This window comes from Podarcis erhardii (genome assembly GCF_964252035.2).
Source record: "Podarcis erhardii genome assembly, chromosome: 2".
NCBI classification, from domain to species: domain Eukaryota; kingdom Metazoa; phylum Chordata; class Lepidosauria; order Squamata; family Lacertidae; genus Podarcis; species Podarcis erhardii.
The window spans coordinates 72,589,980-72,613,729 of NC_138498.1; the positions used below are offsets into that span (position 1 = coordinate 72,589,980).

At 48.3% G+C, this 23,750-nt stretch overlaps 1 protein-coding gene across 2 annotated transcripts in view; it reads left to right on the top strand.

Moving 5' to 3' along the window:
* The window catches only part of SEMA3B (semaphorin 3B), a 73,758-nt gene extending 52,659 nt beyond the window's left edge, over positions 1 to 21,099 (top strand). For both annotated transcript variants that reach the window (XM_081851321.1, XM_081851320.1), the window contains 14 exons: positions 5,012 to 5,131; positions 5,267 to 5,360; positions 6,234 to 6,353; positions 7,735 to 7,880; positions 8,506 to 8,620; positions 10,397 to 10,466; positions 10,643 to 10,787; positions 11,276 to 11,495; positions 12,335 to 12,426; positions 12,877 to 12,918; positions 13,546 to 13,703; positions 14,286 to 14,341; positions 15,045 to 15,184; positions 16,404 to 21,099. In XM_081851321.1, the coding sequence (XP_081707447.1) occupies positions 5,012 to 5,131; positions 5,267 to 5,360; positions 6,234 to 6,353; positions 7,735 to 7,880; positions 8,506 to 8,620; positions 10,397 to 10,466; positions 10,643 to 10,787; positions 11,276 to 11,495; positions 12,335 to 12,426; positions 12,877 to 12,918; positions 13,546 to 13,703; positions 14,286 to 14,341; positions 15,045 to 15,184; positions 16,404 to 16,865 (1,980 nt within the window). In that variant the 3' untranslated portion in view covers positions 16,866 to 21,099. The remainder of the gene's footprint in view (positions 1 to 5,011; positions 5,132 to 5,266; positions 5,361 to 6,233; positions 6,354 to 7,734; positions 7,881 to 8,505; positions 8,621 to 10,396; positions 10,467 to 10,642; positions 10,788 to 11,275; positions 11,496 to 12,334; positions 12,427 to 12,876; positions 12,919 to 13,545; positions 13,704 to 14,285; positions 14,342 to 15,044; positions 15,185 to 16,403) is intronic.
* Positions 21,100 to 23,750: the final 2,651 nt, after the last annotated feature.

The following is a 23,750-nucleotide window of genomic DNA, read 5'->3' on the forward strand; positions in this document are numbered from 1 at the left end:
AGGGTCCAGGGCTCACTGGAGCTTAGCTGTCTTTATGGTTGGAAGTTCATTTAAATTCAGTGCTACAGATTGACGTTAGCAGTCTAGGTTAAGCATTAACGGAGCATAAGATGTGAGATCACACTCTTTGCCTTTCCATCTAAGTTGGAGTTAAGCGGGAAAAGCAGCGCAGGTGCTAAGAGGTTGGCAACACTATGGACTCATCCACATTTACCTTTTGCCCCACAGTTTCTAGGCTTTAAAGCGCCATGTCTAAGTCCTTTTGGCACTTTCCCCCATGAAAACCGGCTCTTTAATGCTGAGTCAGAACAAATGGCAATTTCCCATTTGCTCCAACTCAGTGGTAACAGTGGGTTTTCATGGAGATAGCACCAGGACAAAAAAAAAAGTGCTAGGTCATGGCGCTTTAAAGCATTGACTTCTACCTAGAAACAGAGCACAAAAGGAAGTTTGGAAGAGCCCTAAGAGAGAGTGGGGTTGTTTTTTTGAAGGACACAGGGAGTGTTCACACCACAAAGCACATAGCATTCACCTAAGAATCTCAGGAACAGTAGTTTGTTGATGGTGCTGGGAAATGTAGCCCAGTAAGGAGGAAGCTATAATTCCCAGAGGAAGTAATGTGCTTTCAGTGTGTCCTTTTCTAGCACAGTGGTTTCAAAGTCACTCTCTGTCAGTGGCTGGCTTTTGCTCAAGAACCAGTTTTCTTCCAAGTTAAACCCCTGGTCCTTCTTTCTAAGCATCGTCTGCAGCGAGTGGCAGCAGCGAGTCAGCATTTCAGGATTGTGCCTGGCGCTATGGGATTGCAAAGCATGTGCTCTGGTGCTGAGCTACCAGCCAAACTTGCAGCCTGACCCAATTCATGGCGTTGAGAGTCCACTGCTGCTTCCCAACCCTCTTCTTGTATGCCCGTTGCATGCCACAAGGGCCGTTTGCCACATTATTGCTCCCTAGGACTCGTCATCTCTGTGACAGATGGCTTGAAGAAGATGGGCAGACACTCAGTGGCACATGTCCAGCCTCTGGAAGAGCAGTTGGGAAAGCAGGGAACATCTGGGAACATCTGGCCCATGACTGATGCATTGATCCATCCGTGTTGCATCTGGCTCATTTCCCTTAACTATTAGCTGCACAGCTGGACAGCCTAAAGGGGGTAAGGGAGGCCAAACCCTTTCTATAGATCAAGTATTATTCTGAAGTTTCAGTTTTCCTTGGCCCAAATAAGAAAACAAGCTCTCAGATGTTGTCTTCCCCAGGGGGAAAGGCATGCACCTGGATAGCTTTTCCAGATGGGGAGGTTTTGACCATAGAAAAGGCACAAGTGCAAGGTGGCACACTGATGCCACCATTTGCAGCTGCAGACTGCTAGATTTCTATAGAAGGGCCATAGCTCAGGGCTAAAGCATCTGCCTTGCAAGCAGAAGGCCCCAGGTTCAACCCAGGCATCTCCTGCCTGAAATCCTGGAGAGCCACTTCCAATCAGTGTAGGCAATACTGAGTGAGATGCTTCAATGGTCTGAATCTATATAAGGCAGTGTCCTATTTTCCTAAGCAGGGATAGCGTTGATTGCAGAGGGCTCCCCCGGTTACCCAGCATTTAACTCTGTCACAGTCACCTTGGTGCAAACAAACTGGGCGAGTGAGCAGGAGAGTTTTGTGTGCAAGAGGCGAGGAGGGACTGAGCCTGTTGATTTGGGGGTAAGTTTGTGTTTGAGGCTCTTGGAATTCTCCTGACTTGACCCAGGGGTTGGATTGGGCCACTCATCAGTGGTTTAGGCTCCCTTGTGACCTTGGCAAGGAGACATGGGTGCAGCCAAGGGGGGCCGGGGGGCAACTGCCCCCCAATCAATAAAAATCAATAAAATACATAGCAAACTGAGGTTATGCCCCCTCTAACAAAAGATCTGCCTCTCCCCAACAAAAGGCCTGCCTCCCCCCAACAAAAATCCTGGCTACACCCCTGCAAGGAGATGTATTGGTGTGGAGAGGCTCAGTTTTTTGCACCTCCCCTGGGCCTGGGCCCTTGTTGGGGGCCAACCTAGCCAGCCCCTAGGTACACCCCTGACAGCCACCTGGGGACTAGTGTGGCAGAGAGGCAGAGCAGCAGGTGTGACCTTATACAACAGGCTGCATTATAGTAATGTAGGACAGATGATTCTAAGCTGCCACTGCCCCACAACCTCCTTGTGGACAAGCAAGAGGTATGATCACAGTTCCAAGAGCTTCTCCACCCCTGGATTAGATAACTGCCAAAGTCCATTCCAACTCTGAAAGTCTGTGGGAAGAATTCTGATCCTTCTGTCGGTGCGAATATTTCTGCTTGCCAGAGAAAATGATTCCTCCTTTGTCCTGTTCTGGGGGTCCTGCCCTGCCCTGCAAAGCAGATTGCGGGGACTCACGAGGGGAAGAAAGAGGGGAAGCATCATGGCACTGTACTGGCTTCTGCTAGCAGGCCAGGTTGGTTGAATCCTGTGGTTCTAGGTGCACGACTGTTGGGGCTTCGTGCCGTGCATTTGCTTTTATAGTCACCCCCACCCCCAAATTATTATCTCGCAGGCATTTCAGTTACTTCCAGTATTTAATCTTATCAAGCAAATTAGCCTGTGCTTGGCCTTGGCTTTCGTTTTTACACCTGATCAGTCACTGATAATAGCATGAAGAGCTGCTGGAAATCTTCCCATGATTTGTCTGGTGTTTGCTATATCCTGCTTTATGGCCATTGCTCCATCTTATCTCCCCTTTCCTTATCCCAGCCTTCTTTCCTTTTGAAACAAACTTTGCGCAAATGCCAAATCTTTCCCACTGACGGGGAGCTCTTTTCCATCTTGCAGAATTTTGCCTATTCTAATATGCCTACTTCACACATTTTGGGAGTTTCCTGGATCAAAGTTATTGATGGGTATATGGAGGCAATTCCATGGTGGTGGTGGTGTTGATAAAACCAAACACTTCCAGATTCCAGAGCAGTGTGTGCATGTGTGTGAAAGAGGGGTTGGGAGGTTGGGGAAGACAAGCAGAAAACTATGAAGAGTAAACTGAAGGGAAATGAAAAGAAAGTGACAACTCAACCACGCTCTTGTAAAGCACATCTTGCAGGACCCCTCAATGCATCTTTCCTGGTTTTGAAGTTTGCAAACCACTGAAACTCCAAAGCTGAACACAGAGCCAGTGATCAGGCTGTAGCTTGAACTCTGGCCCTCTCACTCCCAATGCAGCCCTTTCAGCCTGTCAGGTGTGGCTGGGCTCCCATCCTCCCATCCTCCTTGACCATCCTCCTTGACCATCCTCCCATCCTCCTTGACCATCGACCAAGCTGCCTGGGGCTGATGGGAGCTGGAGTCCAAGAACACCTGGCAGCCACCATGTTTGCTCCCCTTGCTTGAAGCATTGCTCTGGGATTCAGTTCCTCCATGTAGAGCTGGCACAGTCTGCTGCCTGAAACCCTGGAGAGCCACTGCCAGTCAGTGTGGGCAATGCTGAGCTAGATGGGCCAGTGGCCTGACTCAGAGTGAGGGAGCTTCCTGTGTCCCCTTGGTTCTGTGCTCCCTCCTCTTCCTCCCTTCTTCCTCTCTTGCCTGTAGTTTTCCTTGCTTGATGCCATTGCTACTTGTTTGCTGAGCCTTGCTTGATCCCCACCCACTGCTGTTGGCCACTTGTGGAGTGGTTCTTTTTAGCATTATTATTATTATTATTATTATTATTATTATTATTATTATTATTATGCCTTGGCTGCTTAGGCCGGCTTGTTCTCAGTTAGCCTTCAAAAGAAGTTTCTGCGGTGCTTGTCTGTCTCTTCCTGCAAGGTGCCTGGTGGTGCTGGATGGGATCCTGACTTCCTCTCTCCTCTCCTCACCTCACAGCTTGACACACCCCTGGGGCTCAATTAACAAGAGGGCATCACTTCTGCCTGAGTTATTCCAGACATTTAAATAATCAGCCACTTTCTAAGGGGCAGGAGTGATTGTCAGTGGCTAATTGTGCTCAGCAGCAAATCAAACAGATGTTCCCCTCCTGACAGGCCCTGAAAGGGAGGGGCTGCTGGGGAGGCTTGCTTTGTAGGAGGGAGGCAGTGGCTCAAACAGGGGTCTTCAAACAGGGGTCTTCGTGTCTGCAGGTGACAGGCGCAAAGCCTCTCAAGCTTAGTGTGATGGAATGGCTGCTTCCTACGGCGCCCACTGCTGGGAGGTGAAATGTGCAAAGACTCCCAGTCCACCATGGACAGTATGGCACCCCCATTCCTCCCCTCCCAGTGTGGGAAATGCTTCACAGTCCCAGAGGGAAAGAGAGCTCCCACATGCTCTGGCATCTCAGCAATGTCAGGGGAGGCTGTCCAGAGGCAAGGGAAGGACCCACACTGCAGATGCCTGAACCACAGGCCAGCAAAACCTATGTGTTGCTCTTCCTGCGCACACCTTGCTGTGGCCTCTCCTCCTCCTCCATTCCCAGCTTGGCCTGCCCCACAAGGCATTCTTTCTGGCAGCAGAGGAGGCACATCTGATATAAAGATCTGGGTGGGAAGTTACAGATATGGATGCGAGAATCATTTTTACATTCCTAACAGCTGCCCAAAGCCCTTAGCAGCTCCCTTTCTTTGAGGTCCAGCTCTAAGGGCCTTCTGGTGGTTCCCTCACTGAAAGAAGTGAGGTTACAGGGAACCAGGCAGAGGGCCTTCTCGGTAGTGGCGCCCACTACCGAGTGGAACGCCCTCCCATCAGATGTCAAGGAAGACATCTGAAGGCAGCCCTGTTTAGGGAAGTTTTTAATGATTGATGTTTTATTGTGGTTTTAATATCCTGTTGGAAGCCGCCCAGAGTGGTAAAGCCACCCAGAGTAATAAATTATTATTATTATTATTGGAGCGGCTGGTGCCTCTGTGTTGTGCTCCTTATGCAGCATCTCAAGCCTTTGAGCCTGCAGGCATCTGGCTGGTCACTGGAAGCACAGGGTGCTGGGCCAGGTCTTGTGCAGCCCCCCCTGGGCCCACGCCGTAACTGGCCTCGCTCTTGTCTTCCAGGCCGAGTGCATGAACTTCGTCAAGATCCTGCACCTCTTCAACCGGACGCACCTGTATGCCTGCGGCACTGGGGCCTTCCACCCCATTTGTGGCTTTGTAGAAGTTGGGCAGCGTGCAGAGGTGAGCCAGGCATGGGGGTTCGTAGGGTGGTAGAGAGCTGAGGTGAGGGAAGGCGCAGGCGGGAGAATCGCTCGAGCTCCAGGCTCTGCTCTCTGGCCTCTCTTACCGGCACGTCCCTCCTCCCTCTCTCTCCAGGACTCTGTGTTTAAACTAGACCTGAAGAACTTAGAAGATGGCAAAGGCAAAAGCCCCTACGACCCACGTCATGTGGCCGCTTCAGTGCTGGCAGGTAAGGCACCAGGCCCCTCCGCCCAAAGCTAGTGATAACTCCTTCCCTCCACCTTGGATGGCTTTAAAAGAGGAGGGTAAGTTCATGGAGGGTGGGGCTGTTGGTGGCTACCAGCCACAATGGTTATGCTCTGATTCGATGGCTGGAGGAAGCAATGCTTATGAATGCCACTTTCTGGAAACCACAGGAGAGGAAAGTGCTGTTGTCACAGGCATCTGGTTGGCTCCTGTGAGAGCAGGATGCTGGACTGGGTGGGCCATTGGCCTGATCCAGCAGGGCTCTTATATTAGAATATAAGAATAAGAATGTAAGAATAACCGAGTGATTGTGTGGGATGTCCAATAAAAACACAGTCAGCACTTTCCAGTCGACACAGCATTTAAAGAGCATCCTCTCTGCCAAAAGAATAATTGGAACTGTAGTTTACCCCTCATGGAGCTACAATTCCCAGCCCCCTTTACAGTTCTTTAAATGTATGGTGTGCATGCACCCGTTGTCTCATCCAAGGACTCATGAGTCCCTAAAGCTCTTTCAGCATTTGCCAAGTGGAGACTGCTCTCCATCTGATGTGAGAACAGCTTGCATCAGCCAGCACTATGTGCTGAGGATGCCACTGCTGGTGTGGCTGGCAGCACATTCTCTTTTGGCTTCAAGCACCCTCTGAGCAAGGCTCCAGGAATGGCAGCTGCTGCCTCCCGGCCGGCCGGCCTGCCTGCCTGCACAGGAGCTTTCCTGCCTTTAAAGAGTGGAGGACATTTCAGGGGAGAATCCTGCACGGGGTACCAGAGGAAGAGCCCCTGGGACATGTTCCAGTATACAGATCCCATGACGAAGCCTTTTAACCTCTGTCTTTTATCTTTCTGTGGTGGCCAGGTGAAGAGCTCTATTCTGGGGTGGCTACTGACCTGATGGGCCGTGACTTCACGATCTTCCGCAGCCTTGGCTCAAGGCCCTCTATCCGCACGGAGCAGCATGACTCCCGGTGGCTCAACGGTCAGTGGGGGCAGGGAGGAAGGGCATCCCAGGGATGCATAAACAGGAATTTCCTTGCACTCGTCCTGTTGTCCTTTTTCTATCTCTGATGGATCACTGGTGTTGGGAGTAGGAGAACATGTTCCTTTAAGTGCCAAGGAAAACTATAGTTCCTTAGGACTCTTGTTGGTCTCAATCCCCAGCTGTTTTGTCACTTATGAATGGAGGCTGCCATCTAGTGGCCAGGGCCTGATAGGCAGCTTCCTGACCACTGAACTGCTGACTAACCACCAAGCTAGACAATATGTGTTTAGGATTTCATCTTTTGTTTTCTTTTACAAATTAGCAGCCCCACATGGCTGCAAAGCAGCATTCTGGGAGAAGACCGCTACCCCTTTCCCCTTGTGGCCTTCGATGACCTGAATGCCCCTCCAAATACATCTGCACCATATATTTAAAGCACATTTGTACCACCTTGAGAACTGTGGGTCATCCTCACAAAGGTGTAATTCCTAACACCCCTAAACAATCATTTCCCAGGATTCTTTAGGGGAAGCGACGAGCTTTAAATGTGTCATGTGGCAAAATCTTCTCTGGACAGTGGGAAGAGAGAGGGTCCGTCTGTGTTTCTGTCTCCTTTACCCTGTGGGAGTGAAAAGCAGCTTCAGAGGATGATGGTGCTGATGATGATTATGATAAAAAAGCAGGGGGAGATTTAACAATCCCCACCCCACTGTGCCTCAGTCAGATTCCCCATTACACTCATGGGAAAGGAGCAGAGTATATTCATTTGCCTGCAGAAGGTTCCAGCATCTGCAGTTAAACAGAGATGGAGAACCTCCTGCCCACCAGCGAGTGTGGTGGTTCCAGACTGGTCCAGGAAGCCATTTTTATTTAAACCACGTCCACCTGTCAGTCTAGTGGTGTCAGTTCTGCTGGGTTGGCTGCAAGCATTGGTTCCTCCCATGGGGAACGGGTGCTCATAGCCAATCCCTGCAGAAAACAGGATCGAAAGCCAGCTGATGGGCAGGGGGACTTTGGTCCTGCTCTGCTCAGGCGTGCAAGGGAAGTTCCCTTTAGGAACTTGTGTACCTGAAGCCTTCAGAAAGCAGGATTGCTTCCCTGCCGCATGGGCCAACTTTGACTCATCTATTTAACAGCTGAGTAATCCACCCACCTGCCAATGTTGGACCGTGGGATGGAGCGGGGAGATAAAGATATGGCCAAAAAGATAAGGGAGGAGGTGACAATAGATAAGTGGTCTGACTCTGCATGAAGCAGCACCGTGCTGCTCTTTGCATTTTTTTTCTTAAGTGGAAGACCATTATGTTCCCTCACATAATGTACAATTTCCCACCTCTTTGCTTTGGCATTGATGTTCTCCCACTTGTCTGTCCCCAAGAGCCCAAATTCATTGATGTTTTCTGGATCCCGGAGAGTGAGAATCCCGATGACGACAAGATCTTCTTTTTCTTCCGGGAGACAGCAGTGGAAGGAGCCCAGGGGCTGGGCAAGCAGACCTTCACCCGCATTGGCCAGATCTGCCGGGTGAGAGCTCTGTGCCTTCTCGAGTCCAGTGCTGAGGACTGAGCAAGGCCTGGTCAGGTTGATACCAGTCAGGCAGGTTAGGATAGGCATCTGGGTGCCAGCCCAGCGCTTGGGCTGAGTGGCGGCCCAGTTTCAGCATACACCCATGAGCCTGCTTGTATGAGAGGGCTGCTCTCCCATCAGGGCCCAGAGGGGCTCTGCCTCTGCCCTGTGGAAAAGCATTAGGGTCCACCCTATTCTTAGGCCTTCCTGCACTTCAGCTTATTGAGCCCCTTGCTGAGCCTTAGATCAGTTCTCCATGTGGATCTTGCTCTGTGGAGGTGGGCAGCAGCTAGTGGGCAGCTGAACTGGGACACTGGCTGGAAGGAGTCTTTCATGGCAGGAGTGGGGCTCTAGCAACAGTGAGGGAAAAGCGTTTTGGGGGCAGAGGTCTAGGGCCCCATTCAGCAGAATGAGTAGGGGGGCAAGTGCAGTGAGGCATTTCAAGTAAGTGAACTAACACACATTATCATCTAAGAGGGTGCTCACCCATAAGACCATGGGGGGAATCCGGAGTCTAAAATGTTCTACGTGCACTGCTGTCCCTGGCTACCTCTCTGATAAGCCTCTCTTCCTCTCTCTGCAGAATGACATGGGTGGGCAGAGGAGCCTGGTGAATAAATGGACAACATTTCTGAAGGCCCGGCTGGTGTGCTCGGTGCCCGGCAGCGATGGGAGTGATACGTACTTTGACCAGCTCCGTGAGTGACTGTGGCTGATTGAGGTCTGGTCTGGCAAGGGGAGGGGCCCTAGATAAGTGGCAGAACACAGGCATTTTGCACACAGAAGGTCCCAGGTTCAGTCCCCAGCATCTCCAGGTGGGGCTGGGAGAGACTCCTACCTGAAACTGGAGATCCACCTTGACAGAGAAAACTGTGCAAAAGCTACATGTTCTAGAATGTAGGATAGGGATGCATTCACCCACATATAGGGACGCGGGTGGCGCTGTGGGTTAAACCACAGAGCCTAGGACTTGCCGATCAGAAGGTTGGCAGTTTGAATCCCCGCGACGAGGTGCGCTCCCATTGCTTGGTCCCTGCTCCTCCCAACCTAGCAGTTTGAAAGCACGTCAAAATGCAAGTAAATAAATAGGTACCGCTCCAGCGGGAAGGTAAACGGCGTTTCCGTGCACTGCTCTGGTTTGCCAGAAGCGGCTTAGTCTTGCTGGCCACATGACCCGGAAGCTGTACGTGGCTCCCTCGGCCAGTAAAGCGAGATGAGCGCCGCAACCCCAGAGTCGGCCACGACTGGACCTGCTGGTCAGGGGTCCCTTTACCTTTACCTTTACCACCCACATATGTGCACATAGGCAGCCAAAACATGGGCAGTTTTTAAAACACATGACTTTGAAGGAATAGCTTGTGATTATTATAATATTTCTATGAAGACATTACGTTGTTCAAATCCTAAGCAACCATTCGTATTCTAAAGCAAAACAGATTTCCACATTTTTAGTTACATTTTTTTGTCCCATGCATTTATATCTTCCAAATCTCAACCAATGAACATCATTTCGTTTGAAAAGTGCCAGTTTGCAATCCAGCTTTGTATAATTAGGCGTAGGTTGTTTTTTGACTCATTGCAGCCAAATCCCATAGTCAAAATAACCAAGTTTTAACACCTGATCGACTTGTGCCCTTATATACATGTTTTTCATATTTTATACATTTGGATAAAAAATGCACACGGATTGTTTTGAACGTTCTGAATGTATCCACATTGGGCTCCTCCAGACTGGTTTGGTTTTTTTGCAGTTGTATGCTGCAATGGATGTAATACACTAGTGGTGGATTTACACTGGACCATCCACACACATTTCTGCTTTACTAGTTCTTCTGCTACACTTCCCCAATGTTACAGCATTGTTGACATCTGGAGGGACACTCTTGCACTGCTATTAGTTTTAGCATAAGTAGTATTCCAGTTTATTACCCTCTCTTCACCTCAAAGTCCCAGGGCAGGTTACAATAATGCGATTGTTGCTGTGGCACAACAAAAGCCAGACAACTCCCCACCCACCCATGTGGTATGAAATTTCAGCAGGAAGCTCCGGTACCTGTACCCATTGGAAATGTCCATCTTGAAACATTTGCAGGTGCAAATGGTATTGAAAGTGGGATCATGTAGAACTGCCCGGATGCCAATGTGAGCAAAATGCATCATAAATGCAAACTAGAAAGGGCTTCTGGGGGAGCTCCATTGTGTGATGGCTAAATAGATAAACAAAACAAATCTGAACTGCTGTCCTTAGAGGACGACAATTTTATTTATTTATTTATTTATTTGCAACTTGCAGCGGTGGAGGCTTAATTTATCTCTCCCTGTTGAGGGGGTGGAGAAGGTTAGAGAAAGGTTCACTTTCTAGCTAGAGTATTCTCCTGTGGCTGGGAAAGGGATTGCCATGCTCCAGGTGGAAGACTGCAGGCCAGTGACTCCTTTTCTCCTTCTCTCTCTTCCTCTGCTTGGTCTCTCTTCAGATGATGTATTTTTGCTGCCAACCAGAGACAAGCGCAACCCTTTGCTGTATGCTGTTTTCACCACCTCCAGGTAAGGATAATAGTGGTTTCTGCCACTTTCAGCCGGGTTTCCTTTCCCCAAGAGGCTGTAATGTCTGACCTTCTGGGAAATACCCCCTCCCCAGACATATTGGAGGGTGTGGGGTGGAGACACACACCACCTGGTTATTCCTTCCCCTAATGCTTCTCTGTGGTCTGCTCCCACAGCACCGTCTTCAAGGGCTCTGCTGTCTGTGTCTACCATATGAGTGACATCCGCAGAGCCTTCTTGGGACCTTTTGCTCACAAGGAAGGGCCAAACTATCAGTGGGTGTCCTACCAAGGCCGGGTCCCTTACCCCCGCCCAGGAATGGTACGTGCCTTGGACTTGGGGTGATGAAATGAAGCCAGGTTCAAACTACTTAGAAACCATTTGGCAGGCAAGCGGTATATAAAATTCAATAGTAATGATAATAATAAAAAAATAACAACAGTGTTTGTTGATGTAGAGATGTGGGAACCCCCAGAACAATGTGTTTAGAGAGCTCTTGGCTAGATGGAGAGAAGAGCGGGCTGAAATGGGGAAATGGGCTGGGGGAGGATGGGGGTTTCTGGTCCAGGATTGTGGGGAACTGACAGTATTCTATGAAACTTCAGGGCTTCAGAAAACTAAGGAAATTTGGGCATCACGAGAGCTGCCTGGAAGGGTAGCGGGGGATTCAAGGTAGGGTGTGATTGGACTGGAAAGGGAGTTATGTGGGGTGCATGGAGGTCTGTGATGTGGTGTTTCTAGGAGTAGATGGTTTTTACATGCCTGGGCCTTCAACTCTCTCTCTCTCTCTCTCCCCCTCTCCCCTTCAGTGTCCCAGCAAAACCTTTGGCACATTTAGTTCCACCAAGGATTTCCCCGATGACGTGATTCAGTTTGCTCGCAACCACCCGTTAATGTACAACTCAGTGTTGCCACATGGCCAGCGACCCATCTTCCTGCAGACCAACGTGGGCTACACCTTCACCCGCATCGCAGTAGACCGAGTGGCTGCTGCTGACGGTCACTATGACGTCCTCTTCATTGGCACAGGTGTGTCTGCACGCCTCCCCTTCTGATATGCCTACCAAGTTCCCTTCTGCTTCTTTAAACAGCATGCTAGGATGCCCACAGTTCAAGGGTCAAAATGTGCGTTCTGGTGACCAACTCTAGGTAACCCTTAGCTCATTCCTTGTAGAGCACTCCCTCCAGATGTGTATGTAGGGCAGCAATGGGGCACCTCAGGCCCTCTAGGTATCTCTACACAGCCCTCGGGACTTTTCCCTGGCCTACTTCTTGCCCTGCTTGAGTTCTTTCCCCTGACTGGAATATATCCTTGAGCGGTGATAATTTACAATAGAAAATGATGTGGCTACACAGGCATGGTTCAATTTAGGGCCTCCTTTGGCTGCTATTAACTTTAAAATGTGTGCACATACACACAGAGGAGATGCTGTTCATTGATCTCCCGCCTTGTTTCTAATTGCACAGTCACTGTGCGTAGTGAAATGTTATATGCTTTCAGCTAGAACCCTTGTCCTGTTGCCTTTGCCTCCCCCAATCCTGTTGGCCACATTCCCGCTTTCAGCTGGTGCACTGAGAGCTTTGATTTAGCATAAGATCAAAGGAGACTGGAAACAAGATCCCTAAAGGGACCAGCTTAAGTGCCCCAAATCCTTGGAAACTTGGCACATTTTGTTGACCTCATCTATTTGTATGAACCAAATTGCCTGGCTTTCAGCTCTTCTTGCATGGCGTCTCTGTGGCTTTGAGAAATCTTTCCAGGGGGAGGCGAATAATAGTTCTACAGAGCTACCTTTGGAACTTGGGAAGCATCTGCCTGCCTATGAATCCCACTTTTGTGGTGCTAAATTGTCCCACTTGCCTGGCAGACATTGGCACTGTCCTGAAGGTCGTTTCTGTGCCCAAGGAGAGCTGGCAAAACATGGAGGAGCTGCTGCTGGAGGAGCTGCAGGTGTTTAAGGTGAGTGTGAGCGAAAGGGAAAGGCTGTCTCAGCTGAAGCCAAGCACAACTCTGCAATGAAAGGACTGTGATGTCCACTCAGGGCCTCCATCTGGCCTAAACATTTCAGAGTTTTCCCTGAACTCTACAGAAGCTTAGAATGCGATGTTGCGCTCATGTCCTGCTTGCAGGTTTCCTGTAGTTTGGCCACTGTGAGAACAGGATGCTGGACTAGATGGGCCTTTGCTCTGACCCAGTAGGGTTCTTCTTATGCCCGTCTTGTATAAAACTCTTATGGTGGCGACAGTCTTCAGGGCTGCACTTGAGAAACAGAGACAGTAACCTGGGTGCCCTGGGAAAGTGCTTGGATTCCTGATTGCATAGGAGCAATCCTTAAGAAGAAGAAGAAGTGGGATACTGATTGCCTGTCACCAACTCAGTCACACCGCAATTCCTTTTTCTCATTGGCAGGACTCCTCTCCAGTTACAAGCATGCAGATCTCCTCCAAGCGGGTATGTCATGCAGCAGAAGAGCTTTGGGGAGCCATGGTGTGGGAATGTGAACAGGGAGGCAATGCAGTGATGACTTCTGCATACAGTTGGGGAGAGAGCTCAGCAGTGGGAGATTATCTGAACAGGGTCTGGTATTCATACAGATAAATGTTTCCAAGTAAGACAGTCTGTCAGAGGTCCTCTGATGATGAGGCTGTCCCACCTCCTTCAAGACACCCTGTCCCATCCATCTGCCCTGTGGTTGGTTTAAGTAGGGTTGCCACATGTCCAGATTTCCCCAGACATATCCGGAATACTGCAGTCGGCAGCAGTGTCTGGTTGGAAATCGATAAAATGTCCGGGAAAATCTGGATATATGGCAGCCGATGTCGGCAGTGCTGCCATTTTTCTATTTCAGTTCTCTTCCTTCCATCAACAAGTGTCAGGCCACTCTAGATTTTTCCATGGTCAAGGTAGCAGTTCTCATGCTTTTCCAATGAGAGCTCTGGGCTTCTTTCTCTCTGGGAAAGCCTCGTACCCACCTCTTTTGGACTGTGGTGTCAAAGAGGCCAGAATCAGGTGTAATACTAAGGCAAGCGGCAGAAGACATTGGCCTTAATAGGACTGTGTGGCTTTGTCTCCTAACAGCAACAGCTCTACATTGGCTCCAGGACTTCTGTTTCCCAGCTGCCCTTGCACCGCTGTGGGATCTACGGCAAAGCTTGTGCTGAATGCTGCCTGGCCAGAGATCCATACTGTGCCTGGGATGGGACTACCTGCACTCGCTACATGCACAACACCAAAAGGTATGGTATGACTGCAGGGCTTTCTTGAGGGCATGGCGGGGCAGAGAGTGATAATGCAGCCTGCCTGTTGTCTCATGGGCCACCTACCCTCTTGCTGCCAGCCAGCTGTGATCTGGTTTGGTGGGAAATTCCCCCCCCCATCTCCTGTTGGCTTGCCTCGAGCAGTGCCCAAAGAGACACAAACCTACCACCTGACAGCATCCCCGTATGCAGTCTTGGCATGGCCACTGCCCGCTCTTGCCTGCTTAAGAGCCTGCTTCTCCTCTGAGGCCAAAGGCAGATGCTGCTGATACCAAGATGTGGGAAGGAAATAGCTCCCAGCCACTACATTCAGCTGGATCTGTCTATCCAGGAGCGGTACTCTCCAGGTTGCCCAGGATGTGCACTGTAGGATGTCAGTTCTAAGATGTTGTGACTGGAACCCAAGCAGGACAAGAGCAATCTTGCTACATGGCCCCTCTGAGGAGAACATTTGTCTTCAGGAGAAGCCACACATCCCACCTCAGAAGTACAACATACCCTACTTTTGATCCCGATCAACCTTTCTGTGCACTCTCTCTCTCCCTCTCCCTCTTCTTGCAGGCGGTTCCGGCGTCAGGATGTGCGAAATGGGGATCCCAATGTGCTGTGCTTTGGAGGTGAGTGCACTTGGACCCTACACTCTGCATCATTCATGCCCAATTTGGTGTGTCCACCATCACCAACAATGTAAGACGTAGCATGGACTCCAGACTACTGCACTGAATTAGTTCTAGATGCAGCAGAACGTGTGCCTTCCCACCCTCAGCACATATGCACACATGCACTTTCTTCTCTCACACCTGGTATACAGTACTGAATGCCAGAACCAGAAGAGCACTGAGAAAATATGAATTCTGCTCAGTGCCCTACTATATTCTCCCCACGATTAAAAAAGAAAAATAAATGGCGCACTCAGCAGCAAGTGTTCCTCAACTTTCAAATTACTGCATGGAAAGGGAATTGGACCCTAGAAGAAACTAAATTCACGCTCATTCATTTATCCAAAATACACTGAGCACAGCTGCACATACAATCTTTCTTTCATTACAACTGTCTTCAGAGCTTAGTTGCTCACTTAAGAATAGATTCTTTTAAATATAGCCAGGACAGCATCCTGGATCCATAGATTGTTCCCTCAAAACGCACCCCATTTTGTAGCCAGCTTGGACTTCTGTTTAGATTTCTTCATGCCTTGCTTCAGCTCTGGCCTCAGCACATCCCTGTGTGTTTGTTGTGCTACCCATATCTCTGTGCTGAGATTAACAGATGACCGTATTGAGCTCTCACGACTTTGTGCTGTCCATTACTGCTTCTGTGCAGATCCCCAGCGAAGCAGCGTCCCAGAAAAGAAGTTATATGGAGTGGAAGGCAGCAGCGCTTTCCTGGAGTGCCTCCCTAAGTCACTGCAGGCCCAGGTTGTGTGGACATACCAGAAAAGCAGCAGCGCCCCCCGGAAGGAGGTAGGAGCTTGGCTGCTGTGTGCACATAGACCAGGGTCACCAAACATTTTAGGCCAGTAGGCACATTTTGAATTTGGTTGTGGGTTCCAGTCACAAAACAGCTGCTGCCATTGATGGCAAAAGGCATGTACATCAGCCACTGCCACACACAATCACAGAGAGAAGCTCTTTGTACTTCTCCTCTGTTCAGAGTGGAAGGAAGGGTGTCCTATCCTGGCATCCAACGAAAGGTGCCTGCCCATATTTAAGAGGCGTATTCCACGTGGGAGTGGCTGAGCCAGTGCAAACAGGAACTAAGCAGGAAAAAACAAACAGCCTCTCGTGCATTGTGGAATTTTGAGCGGATCTTTGCTGAGAGCTTTTGCGGGTATCATAGGAGGGTACCATCAGGAACACCCTGGCACCTGGGGATGCTATGTTGGTGACCCCTGGTATAGAGATATAAGAGAGAATGAGAAACAAAGCTGGCAGAATCTAGAGTGGCTGGGGAAACCCAGCCAGATGGGTGGGGTAGAAATATTAAAATTATCATTATTATTATTAGTAGTAGTAGTTTTGCTTCCTCAAGCTACCTCAGCCTCCCTTTGGTTCCAAAACCTCTTGGTATCATAAGTATCTTTTTGCCTCTGTGATTCTATGAATTCTATAATTAATTAATTAATTAATTAATCAATTAATTAATCAGTCAATCATTCAGTTAATTAACAAGGCGGACACACTGGCCTCCACTTCCTGCACATCCCCTTCAGCAGATTCTTCCTCCTTCAGTGCAGGCCCCACTGCTTATAGCAGGGACCTGTCTCCAAGCAGTTACCTAGGATTTGTTTAATTAATTTATTTAACCATTTATATGCCTGTGGATCACAGTAAAACATCAGCCCTGACCACTGGTCCTGTTAGCTAGGGATGATGGGCGTTGTAGTCCCAAAACATCTGGAGGGCTAAGTTTGGCCATGCCTGCAAGTGGTTTGCAAGAAATATTTAAATTATCAGAGAGTTTTGAAACAATTACAAACATTTAAAAAACAGTTAGCATTAACATTAAAGGTAATTAAAATATGCAAGCATCTATGTGTTTGCACAGGCCTTACTGTTGATGGGGCCATCCTCCCTTCTGGTTCTTGAATCATTATTCCTGCCTGTCCCATCTCAGTTCCTCACCCCTACTGATGACCTCTCACCAATGCTATCCTTTTTCTCTGGCCTTACTAACCTGCAGGTGCTGTTGGATGACCGGGTCATCAAGATGGAGCGGGGGATCCTGTTGCGCAACGTGCAGCGCAAAGATGCTGGCCTCTACCACTGCCACGCCACAGAGCATGGCTTTACCCAGAGTTTGCTGCACCTCCAGCTTGAAGTGATCCACGCCCAGCAGGCCGACTCGCTCTCCGTCTCCCGGGAAGAGGAGCCAGCGCAGCCCTTCCACCGCAAGCTCTGGTACCAAGATTTCTTGCAGCTGGTGGACCACCCCAACCTCAGTACCATGGACCAGGTATGTGAGCAGCTGTGGAGCCGCAAGAGCCACCAGCCGAAGAAGAAGCCGCCGCTACCCCCTCCGCTCAGCGTCAAGGCCAAGAGCCACAAGTGGAAGCACCTGGAGGACAAGCGGAAAGGCCGCAGCCGGAGAACACACGAAGTGCCCCGTGCGGAGAGGGGGCCCCGGAGCACTGACGTCTGGTGACCTGCATGGAGTGCAGCTGGACAACCAACCTCTATGCTGGGGAGCAGTGTGGGCGTGTAGGGAAAGGGGTGGGAGAGAGGATGCAGGACCATGGTTTGGTGGAGAGGGCTTCCTTTCCATCCTCCTGGCGGCCGCTTCATACGTAGTTTGTAGGGGGGGTGTTGTCGTCATAGCAACTTAGCTGCCATTCTTCAGAACTCGGTGCGAAGCAACAGAACCCGACAGGAGAGGGTGGCTTCTGTAGCCCTCGCCTCTTCTGTAACATACAACCAAAGATGGTGGCAGCAGTCTCAGGGGACCAAAGGAACCAAGTTATTATGATATCCTGTGCAGTGGGAAGTAAACCAGACAGGATACACCAGGAGTTGTGGTCCCTTTTTTCTTACCCTCAAGGATCTGCTGACTGTCAAGATGTAATTCTGAGGCTGAGGAGCCTTCTAGCTCTGGAGCATCTGTTCGTGCTCAGAATCTTCCTCTGAAGAGGATAGTCCCCCGATGCATCCCTCTTTCTTGATAGACAGGGTGCCTACCCCGTTTCCTCTCGCTTCCATAACCAAACCGACCTGCCTTGTGTGCATAAGTGCAGCAATGTGCTCTCCCCCTCCAGAGACACTACAGAACCACTGATGTATTTATTAACAGATTGTTAACTGATGAATGTAAATCCACCACCAGGTGGCCCACCAGCATTTGGCCTCTGACTGAAGGGACAGGGCTCCTGTTGCCCAAAGGATTGTGGGTACACTTCTGAAATGTTTTGGATGTGCATGCGGCAATGATGATGATAACAGAGAAGAGGAACAGTGGCATATCTCCTATGCTCTCATATCTATATTTTATAGATTCTTCATCAGACTGAGACCCCCTCAAGTGGCAGGGCAGTAACAGAAAGGCAGTTAACACACTGGTAAAACATTGAAGTTGAGGCCCTGTCATGACACAAGGATGTTTGTAGGGTCATGTTGAGCAGTGGAGGTGTCTGTCTGTCCTTTCTTTGAAGGTTATTGCCAGAAGAATGATGGCCAACCAAGGTTTGTTCCCTTCTTCGGTCTGCTCTGGGGCCCATGTCACCAGCCACAACCCATTGGGAGCAATATCTAAAAGAGTAGCCCAGACCTCCCCTTCTCCATCTGTTTTGGGCCATATCTCCAACCTTCTCTTGGCCATGTTGACTGGGGGTAATGGGAGTTGTAGTCTAAACCATTTGTAGGACACCATCTTGGGAAAGCCTTGGCACTCATTTTGAAGTCTTCATTTTGGGAGTGCCTTGTCAGGCACCTCTGTGGAGTGCCCAGAAAGGTGTGGTCATGCAGATGAAGCTCATCTGTCCCTTAGATACGCTGGGGAGGTGTTGATCTCTGTGTTGCTTCCTGTTCTGTAGAAAAACAGGAGGTTTCAGTCTGAAGGGAGGTGGAGGTGTTGACCTGATAGAGGCAATGCAGTCTTGTCTTGGATTAGGATTTGGGCAGCAAGGGCCTGAGATAAATAGATCTGCTCTGATATAAGGTATATAAGCTGTTTCTGTGGTGTCTGAAACATTAGAAAAGGGTAATATCAGCATTACCTAGTCAAGTTGAAAGTCGCTGTCAAGTGAAACAGAAAGTGAGACTGGAGTCCACCATCTTCAAGAACAGAGCAGAACCAATTGTTAGTTATTAAATTCACAGTTCACATCCAGTAAAAGGAAAACTGGCTTACAGAGTTCTCAACCTGTTCTGTACCATTTTTTTAGTGCAAACTGCCCCTAAATTGTCCTTCCAGTGAGGAATTTCACAGCTTTTTTTTTTAAAAAAAAATGTTGTTTTGCCTTTTATTTCCCTTTACTTTTAGAGTAGCCTACTGCCATGGCACCAGGCTGTCCCTTTTGCCTATGTAGGGTAAAAACTTTCTCTATAATACATGGATGTTAGAACTAATCTGAGATATTTTACAAATAGATTCTGCTACATTGTCATTCTACTTAGGGTTGCCATATGTCCTTCTTTTCCAGGACACATCCTCTTTTTCATGGGTGTGTAAAATGAGTGTTGTCATGGTGATCCATAGTTAAAAGCAGAAGTCAGCAAATGTGTCCTCTTTTTTGCTCTTCAAAATATGGCAGCCCTATCTACCCCTCCCTCCCCATTTTACCAGGCAAAATTGCTGATTTAAAATGGAACCAATATCCCACATGTACAGGTCTTTTAAGGTTGTTTTAAGAACACATTTTGTAGTATTGTAAGCTACACCACAGACTGTGTGGAGCTGTGTGGTGAGGGATAAATGGCAAAGGAGAAGCAAATCAAGCTTATCACATGATTCCAGAGTCTTTGGTCTACCCAAAAATGGACTTGGAAATGTAGTTTTCAGAGAGCGCAGAGAAAATGACAATTCCTAGCATGCCGGGCACCAGGCTCAGAGTGATAGCAGCACCAATGCCATATACTGAGGGAAGGAGGAGAGACCTACCCCCCTTGTCACTACCAGAGCTGCAGAAGCAGCAGCGAGGTTGACATTTGGGTGAATGAGAGAATTTGAAGGCTCAGCCGGGCGACAGGTTAGGGGAGGGATTTGACCCTGTTGGGCCTTCAGCTGGGAGCATACCTGAGTTTCCAGAGCGACTCTCTTGAAAAATAGCTGATCACATAGTCAGACTTTTCCTAGACTGTATCATTTCAGACTGCAGATATGGAACTCTTTGATTGAATGCTGTCCCATATTTCTTTTTTAAAAAAATAAAAAATCCCTGCACATAAAAGAGGTTTAGGGAACACCCTTCTCCCCTGACATCTTGTTTTCCAAGGCAGCTGACTGAACCCTGTTGGACACCAGGGTTTCTGAAGCCTTTAAACGGCATTAATAAAACGGCATTAAGAAAAACATAATGTCATCACTGTAATCTTCCTTGCTTGGTTATGGGGAATGGCTGTGATTTAGTATGCTGCTCAAGTCTTAGCCTGTTTCCTATAGCTAAGGGGTGTAAGGGAGAGTGTGTCATGAGATTCAATTATGCCTAACACTTCATCTTTGAGTTCTGCCTCCTACTCTCTTTTGTGCATGATTGACAGCTGTGAAGGATTCAGGCATGCATATCTTGCCATTTCCCCTTGTATAATTTGGGGAAAGGGGTTAGACCCATTATTGTGCAGTGAGCCACACATGAGACACCCTTCTCAGCTTACATGGCACACATACTTGTGGTTTGAGCCTCTAGGGCTTGCCACTTGAAAGGTTTGTGGCTCGAATCCGCTCGACAGTGGTGAGCTCCCGTTGCTCTGTCCCAGCTCCTGCCAACCTAGCAGTTTGAAAGCATACCAGTGCAAGTAGATAAATAGGTACTGCTGTGGTGGGAAGGTAAACGGCATTTCCGTGAGCTCTGTCTTCTGTAACGGTGTTCTGTTGCGCCAAAAGCAGTTTAGTCATGCTGGCCACATGACCCGGAAAGCTGTCTGTGGACAAATGGCGGCTCCTTCGGCCTGAAAAGCAAGATGAACGCCACACCCCATAATCACCTTTGACTAGACTTAACCGTCCAGGAGTCCTTTACCTTTTACCTCCCCCCCCCCGCCAACTTAGGGTGTCTAAGTGTAGTCATAATAAGCTAGTAGCATAAGAAGAGAAGAACAATCCTGCTGGATCAGGCCAGTAGCCCACCTAGTCCAGCATCCTTTTCTCACAGTGGCCCACCAAATGCCTGTGGGAAATCTGCAAGTCAGACCAGAAATCAACAGCACTTTCCCCATTTGTGATGTAGTGGGGGCAGCTACTTTTAAACCTAGATTATTTCCCTAGTTAAAAGCATCAATCACCATCCTGAAACTTTGTAGATGAAACTCAGCTATTTGGCAGGTATAACTTTTTGTTCCCCACTGCTTCCATTTGTTTCCTCTCTTCCCGTGTCCAGGAGGAAAATATATATTGATCATGAAAACCCCCATTTGGAACCTCAGCGTTTTGGCCATTAAGGTTTCCATATCGAAGAAAGAGGCATCGGACTAACGTCCTTGGCAACTAATTATTGTTTTACCTTATATATCTTATCTGTTGAACCTATGATAAATTCTAAAGGAAATAGTAGCAGCGAAAATAAGTGTACAGAGTTGCTGGACGCGAGGCATAGATGTCAGCCAAGGTGGCCTGTGGTGAGTTAACCCAGCCTCAATAGCGACTGGGTCTACTTTAAGACATGCAGCAAGAGTGTGCTGGATCCAGTGTGGTTGGAATATATTAACACAATAAAGCAGTTTTAACTTTGTGTGTCTGGTTTCCATAACATGGAAGTGATCACTGCATACATTTTTAGGTGCTTGCAGAACATCACCTGTTGTCCTCACTCTAGAAACAGAGCAATGATTATGGAGGCAGAACAAAACCCCTTCTTCATTTATGGTTCCAAAACAGCAATGTACCATAGGCATGGTTTCATCAAGCTATCACCTGGGGGTCATGGGAATTAGGCCAGCGGTCATGTATTACTTAAGATAAGTGAAGCCTAGGACATGATAGCTTGTAGAGGTATTTAAGGTCTCCTGCTTCACTTGCTAAATTTCTGCCTATCAGGTCATTGCCAGGAACAGGGCCTCACTCCTGTTCCTTTGCCAGCAGTCTGGAAAGCAGAAATTTAGCAGGTAAATCGGAAAGAAAGTGATCGTAGAAAACATTATCTGCTTTATTTCTGCTTGACAAGGCTACAGGGGCAAGACCAGTTGGGTCACATGACTGACAAAGGAGCAGTGCACTCTGGGTAATATGCATAACTTTTCTATTTGGGTAAAGCACTCAAGGAGGGTTTAGGATGGGATCTGGGGGAGCTCCATACCTTTCCCCATGGTGTCTTCAGCTGAATGGCAGCCTTAAATATCTGGACAGGTTTGTAGTTTCCCTTGGGGGGGGGGGAAGGAAAGTGGGGATACGATTTGAGAGCAGTGGAATATTGCTACCCCATTAATTAGCAGGTTAGGCCCCTAAAACAATGATGGCAATATGTGACATTTTCAAGAATGCAGTCAGTGGGGTCCTGAGGGCCAGGTAGAGAGGGCGGGGGGGGGCAGGAGGCAAAGGTTCTGCCCCCTCTGGCTTTAATTAAGTCATGACAGCAATTTATCTAGAGTTTAAAAGATTGGGGTTTTCATTCTTCCAGCACCATCTCAGCTGTGAGAACTTGTTGCCATTTATTTAATTTGATCTTGAGATTGCCAAGCTCTAATTGGATGATCATGTTATATATACATCTTGAACAAAGTTTTTTTCCCCCTTCCCGTGGTCACAAATTTTAGATCATCCTCTTATTATATTAGTATCATGTAGTTCAACAGCACGGCTCTCAAAAGCCTTACTTTTGAATGCTTACACAGCTCTTCAGTCTCGACCATGACCATTGCCAAGTAAGCTTTGTGCCATCTCAGGATCATATGAAGCTGTTTTCCTTTCTTGGATCAACTGTTAAAATCTTTCTGGAGGACTAAGAGTCTGTTGCAGGTCTTGCCAACCTTTTGGGGTCAGTGGGCACATTTGGAAGTCAAGCGCCCATCACAAAATGGCTGCCGTGAGGCTGTGGGAAAACACAAAAGGGGGGCCTCGTGAGGGTGCAGGAGAGGATGAGACAGTGCAAACAGGAACAGAGTAGTAATAGCGAACAGTCTCACACATTGTGAATTTTTGAGGAAATATTTACTGAAACCTTTCATGGACACCATAGGAGGCATTGGAGCGTGCACTGGCAACAGCAGGCCCTTTTTTTGGGTACCTCTGGCCTGTTGTTTGGAATGTACCTGTTCATAGCCTCAGGTGATCACGTTTGCCAAAATCCTGCTCAAATGCATCTCTCTCTCCCTTCTCCCTATAGTCCAGCCTCAGGCTGTCAGGAATGAACCCTGGTCTACACAAACAGCTCACCATATGGGGAAACTTATCTTGGGCTTCACAGTTAATTATTCCCAACAAATAAATGCCATTGTCACAGACATTTCCTTTCTTTTTGGCTTCACTGTTTATTTCCTCCCCTTCCTTACACCCACCTGCCAGCGGAGGATAACACTTTTTCAGATAAAGTCCATGAAAGTCTTATGCCATAGTAATTTTGCTAGTCTTTAGCACCAGCTAGCTTGCACCAGCCAGGAGAGGAGGGTGTGGGGATTGCTTTTTTTTTTCTTGGTAGATCTTTCTTTCTCTAAATCCCCCTAGCAGTTCTTGGGGGGGAGGGAGAGGGATTAGTTACGTCAACTCCAGGCTGGCGTGATGGTGGGAGATCCTGATCCTGGGGCCATTCTGAGAAACGAAGAAGACAAAGATCTGGGCAATCCAGGACCACATCTGTCCCACCCTCAGAAAACTTCATTTTGTGGCCTAAAGAACCACCCATGATAGAGCTGTTTCCATTGAGCTGTCCTTAAGGAGGCACCTTGTGGTCCTCGATGAAGCTCGCCTCAGCCAGTGGATCTGGGGGATAGGATTGTGCTGTCTCATCTATCAACCTTAGCTCACCCATTTTTAAATACACAAATAAATTGGGTGGCCTACAGTACAGGGTAATGATTCCTGAGCTCATCATGTGAAGTGCTTTAAGCAAGGAACATTACTCTATAAAATATTATGGCAGGAAATTGGTATGGAATACATTTGGCTTCTTCCAGTTCCCTGAAATCAAAAGGGAAGATTATGCTGCTGGTAACTCCTGCTTCACTTCTGTGAAACAGAGGCTTTGATTAGCTTTGTAAGTGTCAAAATGATGAGCAGTATAAGTGATAGTTTGCCTGTGAAAGTGTCTATGAAAGTACAAGTCATTCATGCTTACAAAATAAACAGCTGAGTTGACTGGAAGCAGCCACTAGGAGGCATAAAAGCACTATGGTCATGTTATAAATCCCTGTTTTATTTTATTCTATATTTTCATTTTCATTTTTATTT